This window comes from Parasteatoda tepidariorum, chromosome 4 (genome assembly GCF_043381705.1).
Source record: "Parasteatoda tepidariorum isolate YZ-2023 chromosome 4, CAS_Ptep_4.0, whole genome shotgun sequence".
Taxonomy (NCBI): Eukaryota; Metazoa; Arthropoda; class Arachnida; order Araneae; family Theridiidae; genus Parasteatoda; species Parasteatoda tepidariorum.
The window spans coordinates 1,656,475-1,665,242 of NC_092207.1; the positions used below are offsets into that span (position 1 = coordinate 1,656,475).

An 8,768-nucleotide genomic window follows, 5' to 3' on the forward strand; every position below is an offset into this window, starting at 1 on the left:
AACAAAATACACCTGAGGTTGATTTATAATAAACTGAAGTGTAAAATGACACACCATAGGTTGAAAAATATATAGTCTACAAGCATAAAATTGGATATTTGAGGTAGAAAAATAATTACCTGAGGTAGAACAAAATGCACCTGAAGTTGATTTATAATAGCCTTAAGTAAAAAATGACACACCATAGGATAAAAAATATATACCTCTACAAGCATAAAATTAGATACCTGAGGTTGAAAAATAATTACCTGAAGTCGAACAAAATACACCTGAGGTTGATTTATAATAACCTGAAGTGTAAAATGACACACCTTAGGTTGTTGAATAAATACTTCCACAAGTGTAAAAAAATATACTTCAGCCTGATAAGTAATAGCCTAAGGTTGAAAATGAAACACTTTAAAGTAGTAAATATCTACCTTTCCACAGATGTAAAATTAAACACCTCAGGTTGAAACATATATGCCTCTGGAGGTATCTTTGAGGTTTATTTTAAAGTATTCATTTGCACCCTTTTCAACCTTAACGACGTATTTAAATAACAACCTCTATTATACCTTTAAAATACACCTCGTTTATACCTCATTTATACCTCGACTTTTTCATAAGGGTGTGAACGAGTGTGTGAGCGAGTGTGGGAACGAGTGTGTGAGAGAGTGTGTGAGCAAGAGTGTGAACGAGTGTGAGAGCGAGTGTGTGAGCGAGAGTGTGAGCGAGTGTGTGAGAAAGTGTGTGAGCGAGTCTGTGAACAAGTGTGTGGGCGACTGTGTGAGCGAGAGTGCGAACGAATGTGTGAGCGATATATATTGAACAGGCGAGTGTGTGAGCGAGAGTGTGAGGGAGTGTGTGAGCGAGTGTGTAAATGAATGTGGGAAAAATATATATAGAACAGGCGAGTGAGTGAGCGAGTATATTAACGTGTGTGTAAGCGAGTGTGTGAGCAAGTGTGGGAACGAGTGTGTGAGCTAGTGTGTGAAAGCAAGTGAGTGTCTGAGCGCGTGTGTGAGCGACTGTGTGAGCGAGTGTGGGAACGAGTGTGTGAACGAGTGTCTGAGCGAGTCTGTGAGCGAGTTTGCGAGCTAGTGTGAACGAGTGTGTGAGCGAGGTTGTGAGCGAGTGTGTGAGCGAGTGTGTGAATGAGTGTGTGAGCGAAAGTGTGAGCGAGAGTGTGAACGAATGTGTGAACGATATATATTGAACAGGCGAGTGTGTGAGCGAGAGTGTGAACGAGTGTGTGAGCGAGTGTGTGAACGAGTGTGTGAGCGACTGTGCGAGCGAGTGTGTGAGTGGGTGTATATCTAAAGTGTGTATATCTATGTGTGTATATCTAACATATACACACACTATCTGTGTATACCTAAAATATACACACACTATGAGTGTATATCTAAAATAGAGTTGCGTAGAGCTTTAAAATGAGGAAATTCGCCTTCTAAAACCCTTTAAAAATAGGAAGCACGAAGTCATTTTTTAATGTTAACGTAAAGCCCGATATCGGACCTTAATATTGACCCATAATATTTTAATTGGACCACGTATTATATTACAGGGTAATAGTGTACCCTACCACAGGAATTAATTATAAACCCCTTAGGGAGTACACTATGTATATTTAAAATAGTGCATTAAAACAAGGAAATTTGAAGACACTTTTCAATGATAACAAATGGCACGATAACAGCCCTTAATATTAACCTATAATATTTTAATTGGGCCAATGTTATATTACCTAGGTATAGTGTACCCTACCTGAGGAAATAAATATAGACCCCATAGGGGGTACACAACGTGACCCTAAAGTTTATTATGTATTTATATCTAAAATAGAGTTGCGTAAAGCTTTAAAATGAGGAAATTCGCCTTCTAAAATCCTGTAAAATTAGGAAGCGCAAAGTCATTTTTCTATGTTAACGTAAAGCCCGATTTCGGACTTTAATATTGACCCACAATATTTTAATTGGACCACGTATTATACTACCTAGGAATAGTGTACCCTACCAAAGGAAATGATTATAGAACAACTAGGAGGTACACAATATGGCCCTGTATTTTACTCTTTATGTATATCTAAAATAAGTGTTCTGAAAAGCTTAAAATAAGGAAATTCACCTTCTAAAGAGCTTTAAAAATTCAAAGACATATTTCAATGTTAACTAACGCAAGGCGCGATATTAGACCTTAATATTGACCCATAATATTTAATTGGACCACGTATTATATTACCGGTTAATAGTGTACCCTACCAGTGGAAATAATTATAGGACAATTAGGAGGACACAATGAGGCCCTGTATTTTACTATGTATGCGTATCTAAAATAAGTGTTCGGAAGAGCTTAAAATGAGGAAATTCGCCTTCGCCCTTTCAAATTAGGAAGCGGGAAGTCATTTTTCATCGTTAACGTAAAGCCCGATATCAGACCTTAATATTGACCCATAATATTTTAATCGGACCACGTATTATATTACAGGGTAATAGTGTACCCTACCACAGGAATTAATTATAGACCCCATAGGACGTACACTATGTATATTTACACTGGTGTGCAAAACTTAAGCAACAAGTGCGTTTTTTGTCATAACTCTACAAGAAATCATCCGATTGACATGAAATTTGAATATGATGTACATTATTTTATACTTAAACGATGGTAAAAGAAGAATGGCTCAGAAATGAATATAAAGCTTAAAGTAGGGTATGGAACAAAAAAGGCTTTATTTGACATATAGTGGCGTTACACATGATTGCCTGAAGAAGCGTAAGTACAACTGGCAGATGTTCCCTAGTATGGGATATGCCCTCCCCTTACTGTAATTGTTGCTTGGCATCGTCTCTCCATGCTAAGCACCAGATTATCCAGGAGTTCTTGGGGTAAACGTCTCCATTCCTCCTTTAACGCATCTTTCAGCTGATGGGTGTTACCAGGAGGATACTGTCGTGTCGCAAGACGTCTCCCTAATGCATCCCACACATGCTCTATGGGATTTAGATCTGGAGAGTAAGCTGGCCAATCCATTCGTGTGATATCTTCACTTTCCAGTAGCTCTTGAACATTAGCAGTACGGTGTGGCCGGGCATTGTCATCCATAAAAATGAAGTCTGGTCCAATGGCCCCTCGGAACAGACGCACATGGGGTAGGATTACCTCATTGCAGTAGCGGTTTCCAGTTACAGATCCTCGGTCGAAGAACTGAAGCTCAGTCCGCCCTTTCAACATAATGCCACCCCAGACCACAACTCCAGGACCACCGTAACGATCTCTTTCCGCGATGTTATTGGGATGAAATCGAGCTCCAACCTCTCTCCAGATCAACTGACGTTGAGAATCGTTTGTAGCACTAAAACGACTCTCATGTGTGAAGAGGACGCGACTCCATTGATGAGATCTCCAAGTGTCGTGTTCTCTGCACCACTCTAAACGGTGCCGCCGATGGCTAACTTTTAAAGGTATGCAACGTTCAGGACGTCTAGTAAATAAGCCACCTTTGTGGAGGCGTCTGGAAACTGTAAATCTTGATACTTGTCATCCTGTGGCTGTGCACAGTTGCTGAGATATGGCGCTCGCTGACTGAAAACGGTTTCTTTTTGCCTGGAGGACAATGTAACGGTCATCTCTTGGTGTTGCTTTCCTTGGACGGCCTCCACCAACCTTCCGAACTGCTGTACCAGTAGTTTTAAAGGCATTCCAAGGACGAGAAAGAACACTTTTGTTGATCCCGAACTCTTCGGCGACGCTGGTCACACTATGCCCCTCCTCAAGCTTCCCAATCATTCTTCCTCGAGTAAAGTCGTCTAAATGATTTCTTGAAGACATGTTTCACAAAACAAACCACTTGCACTTGCAGCGAATGTCTTTAACTACGGCGCTCTTCCCCCTTTTATCACAGCTTTGACCAGCGCGCGCCGACCCACAAGGTTTACGTACACTTACATCACCTACGACCTTTTATTTCTAAAATTTGCATACAAATAATCTTTCTACTGAATTACGTGCATATTATACTGCAATTTCATGGCTATCTTATACTTTGTAGGGGAGCTGCGGCCAAAAAGCCACTTGCTGCTTAAGTTCTGCACACCAGTGTAAAATAATGCATTAAAACAAGGAAATTTGAGGACACTTTTCAATGCTAACAAACGACACGATATCTGCCCTTAATATTAACCTATAATATTTTAATTGGGCCACGTATTATTTTACCTAGTTTTAGCGTACCCTACCAGAGGAAATAACTATAGGCTCTATAGGGGGTATACAACGTGACCCTAATGTTTACTATGTATTTATATCTAAAATGGAGTTGCGTAAAGCTTTAAAATGAGGAAATTCGCCTTCTAAAACCATTTAAAATTAGGAAGCGCGAAGACATTTTTCTATGTTAACGTAAAGCCCGATATCGGACCTTACTATTGACCCATAATATTTTAATTGAACCACGCATTATTTTCAACATGGTTTTCGTTAAGCGTATCTTCAAAATATTCTCTCCATCTTTCTTCGATCCTCTCATCCGTAGTAAGTAACTTATTGTTTTTGTCTCGTATTGCACATTGCGAATTTCGTTTATTTTCTTTTATTTGTTTTACTTTCTGATAGAAAGTACTTATTTGTCCTTTTTGCGCTGCACTTTGAGCTTCAGTGGCAAGGTCTGTGAAATATTCACTTTTGTCTTTTCTGGCTGACTTTTTTACTTCTCTATCAATTTGACTTTACTGCTGTCTATACCGATTAAATAATCATTCAGACTTTGTAGTACCTTAATATTGACCCATAATATTTTAATTGGACCACGTATTATATTACCGGGTAATAGTGTACCCTACCTGTGGAAATGCTTTTAGGTCAATTAGAGCGTACACAATGAGGCCCTGTATTTTACTATGTATGCGTATCTAAAATAAGTGTTCGGAAGAGCTTAAAATGAGGAAATTCGCCTTCTAAAACCCTTTAAAATTAGGAATAATTTTTTATTATTTTTAATTTGCTAAATGACCTTTCAGCTGCTGCAGAAGTGACAGGAATTGTAAAGAATAATAACATTACTGTAAATACTTCCGTTAGGTCGCATTCTAGCACTCCATATTTGCTCATTATTTCCTTACATAATTGGTGAGCAGTCCATGCTTGAGTTAGTTGAGGTAAAACTAGGTGGTAAATATTAATAAATTGAAGTGAAAAACTAGGGCCTTATATATCTGAATATTTTCTTTGGAATTCGTCACACTTTTGTAATAAAGTTGCTTCATCAGCATGTAATAAAAATGTTGATGTTAGAAAATCGAATATATGACAGACTGCACTCATACCAATAAAACGTGTATCTAATTGAGATATTACTGTGTCTAGTACATTATTGATTATCTCAATTTTAAATATTTTTTCTCGGTTTGGAAATCGGTGATCAGCAGCTAATTCATCAAAATGTTTTTTAACTTTTCTTTGCGTCCCGGAGTGGACTGATCGTTAAGACACGGTTCCCAGCAGATCACCGAAGTCAAGCATCACTGGCTGCGGTCAGTGTGCGGGTGGGTGACCACTTGGATCAGCCTGCGTAGGGGCCGAGGGTGTGCGGTATTGGTCCTCGTTAAACTGTTCTACCGTAAAGTGCTAGACTTCGCGTGCAGGTCGACGGGCTACCGAAGCGGGGGAGCCATCCCCTCCGCAGAGGATCAAAATTGTGATGGAATGTCTTCGGATCATCCTCAGGGATGTTTCCCAGACCGTCGCCAATAGCCCATTGTGCAGTTCTAGTACGACGTAAATGAACAACAACAACTTTTCTTTGCCTTTTTTCTTAAAAATGGGTATCAGCACCTGATTTTCTTGCAGTTTCACTGGCTTTGCACTTGAATAATTCGAAATCATTTCTATAAATTTGCAACTTTGCTTTGGTCTCTGCTACAACTTTACTCGCCTCGCCCAAATCGATGCCGCATTTTTGTAAAGTTTTGGATGCATAATTGATGTCGTTCAATACACTGTGCATGAACTCGCAAAGAAACACGAACTCGAAATTCAGCATTTTTGTTTTAATACTCTCTGCTTCACTACGCTCATCTTTATTAGGACTCTTTATAACTATTTCTGATAATGCTTTGATAATATCAAAATAACGAAGTTTTATTGCACATATCGTATTGACCCTACTGGACCATCTAGTCGGATTTAGTTTTTTTAGAGTGGTGTCCGATTCGCCAGTGAATTTTGACAGTAGATCCCAACGTTTGATGCTGTTTCCGAAAAAGTTATACAAATCTTGCAACGTTGCGAAGAAAATCTGTATTTCCACACAACTGCTAACGGCATCATTTATCACCAAATTTAAGTTATGAGTGGCACCATGTACGTACTCTGCGTTAGGCTGGATATCCTTAATATGTTTTAGTACACCATTATACACACCACTCATCACACTGGCTCCATCATAGCTTTGCCTCACACATTTTTTTAAATCAATATTTTTGTCGATAAATAATGTTGTCACTTGGTTGACTAAATCTACTGCGCCATATTTGATGGCTGCATAAAAGCCTAGAAACACTTCTTTTACTTCTATATCAATTGGCTCTCCATTTTCCGATCTGGTTATTACTGCATACCTCTCAACAATGTTTAGCTGATTTACCTTCGATATGTCCTGTGTTGTATTCATTATGATGGCAAAAAACGGTGACGCTCTAATTTGTTCCAGTAGATGGGTTTCGAGTTTGGTCCCCAAGCTCTCAATCATTTCATTTTGAATTGTTGCACTCAAATATCTTGTAGATCCTAAAAACATACAAAAAACACAATTTCAAAAAAGTCCTGATATTAAACAGTTAATAATTATAAACAAAATAAAACGATAAAAAAAAACTTAGAAATAATTATTATTACCTTTGGGCATATCCAAAACTTGCCGAGAATGTGATCATATCGGGCGACAAGCTCTACAAAGGACAGAAATTTTCCGTGGTATCCTTTCTGACTTAAGTCTTCTTGATGTCCTCTCAAAGCCAAAGAACTCTTTGCTAGGGTAAGTATGATATCGAATAACCTTTGAAGAACCATTTTCCAAGATGATTCTTCTTTGCGAATTTCATTTTCAAGTTCCTTGTCGATAGTATTAGTATTTTAGCGCGCGTGTTGATTTATGCTGGAGAATGATAGTCCATTCAAACGATGATATTAAACATATAACAGATTTAATGAATATAAGTAACTACAGTGTAGTTAAACATAATTGTAATACAGCTTTAGAAATGACGCGAAGGAAATAGCGAAAGTCTCTAGCGTCAGAGCTGATCGTTGAGATCCGCCATCATCAGGTGCTTGAGCAGGAATGAATAGTGGCGTTCCCCCTGGTAGAGGTGAGGAAAAGGAATGACGTCAAACTCCTTGGTATCGCCATCTGTTGATGGTGGTTGATACTAGTCGCTACAGTATCGTTTTTTTTTTCAAAATTCATACACAGCACATGCTTCCGAATGGCCACTCGAACAACTGTGTTGTTTAATTCTTTCTGATAAATGCTTCCAATCTCGAATTCCCGTACGCCAAACATTATTCCTTTGTGAAGCAAATAACCAGCAGGGTTGACAATAGGCAGCATCTAGTATTTTGGAATAACACTACCAAAAACGATTAACTGGCCCATATTTAGAACACGAAGCGTAGTACGATTTTGAAAAACACCTATTGTTCTGGTTGATGTCTGTTGGAAAAGGTCCTGAAGGCTGTAAAGGCCCCATATCAAGAATTTGACGTTTATCGTTATCACTTAATATCTTGTTCGTGAAGTTTCCCAAGTCATAAGAAAATTTGTCGTACACATTTTCGAAAAATGTAGAGGTCTGTGGTTCCTCCAAACCCTCCGCTCTTATGTGTATCATGCAAACATCATCCACGTTCACATGATCGGCGGTGGAGGTATCTCCAACTGCAATAATTGTCGAATCTTCTTCAGTAAGCTTCTCAACCAACACTGCAGTTAATACATTATTTGAGTCACTATCAATAGAAATATTTTGACCAGATGTATTTGCAGAAGGCTGACTAAACAACCAATTTTGGGCAGTTTTTGTTTACTATCTTCTCTTTCTTGGCGTTTAAATGCAACACTGGGTTTCTTCTTTTTATCCATAATTTTAGTTTTCTAATTTATTTAAACAATACAATATTAGATTGTACTCGAGTAGGTAGGTACTCACTGTTCACTGACGACGTTAAAAGTAAAATAAAGGGAAAGAGAAACACAATGATACGCTACAAGCGTCGTTGGGGAATCCCCGGGGGAAAAAAAATTCTCACCATTAGTGTTACCACAATTAACGGTGGAGACTGTAATGGTTGGCAACTGTTTGGCGACCTGTTAAGGCGCACTTGGCACATTTTGTCATCCCGTCGGAGGGATGCGAGAGAGAGAAAGGTAGATGTATGTTTGATATAATCGGGAGAGGGTCTCCCTTGGTATTCTAAGAGCTGGAAGCTCTTACTGGAAAACAATGCCTATTTCTTTTGTTTTTAAATAAAGTTAAGTTTTATTGTTTTAAAAATCTGGTCTGCTTATTTATTGGAAAGGAAAGGCATTACAGAGACCATGAACGATCTCCTGCCCACGGACCTGAATTAATGTACCTACTGCAGGTGACTTGCCTTTTATCACGATATTTCGCGTTATACAATGAGCTGTAGCCGAAATCTATAGATTTGACACAATTTATTGACTTAACAGAGATCAATATGAGTGGTAAAATCAAATAAAATTGAACCACTATATTGACCAGTAC

At 38.6% G+C, this 8,768-nt stretch overlaps 1 protein-coding gene across 1 annotated transcript; it reads right to left on the bottom strand.

Annotated features, from left to right (window-relative positions):
• Positions 1 to 5,794: 5,794 nt before the first annotated feature.
• LOC107444293 (zinc finger MYM-type protein 1-like) lies at positions 5,795 to 7,050 on the bottom strand. The gene is made up of 2 exons (XM_016058393.3): positions 6,900 to 7,050; positions 5,795 to 6,768 (listed from the first exon to the last, which is right to left on the bottom strand). Exons 1-2 carry the CDS (start codon positions 7,048 to 7,050, stop codon positions 5,795 to 5,797), a joined length of 1,125 nt encoding a protein of 374 aa, XP_015913879.3.
• Positions 7,051 to 8,768: the final 1,718 nt, after the last annotated feature.

What these genes read in the sequence shown, in the direction of transcription:
- LOC107444293 (XM_016058393.3), bottom strand. Translation starts at nt 7,050, where the DNA reads ATGGTTCTTCAAAGGTTATTCGATATCATACTTACCCTAGCAAAGAGT. An exon ending in CCGATATGATCACATTCTCG is followed by an intron (nt 6,769 to 6,899) that starts GCAAGTTTTGGA and finishes GTATGTTTTTAG; the next exon opens with GATCTACAAGATATTTGAGT.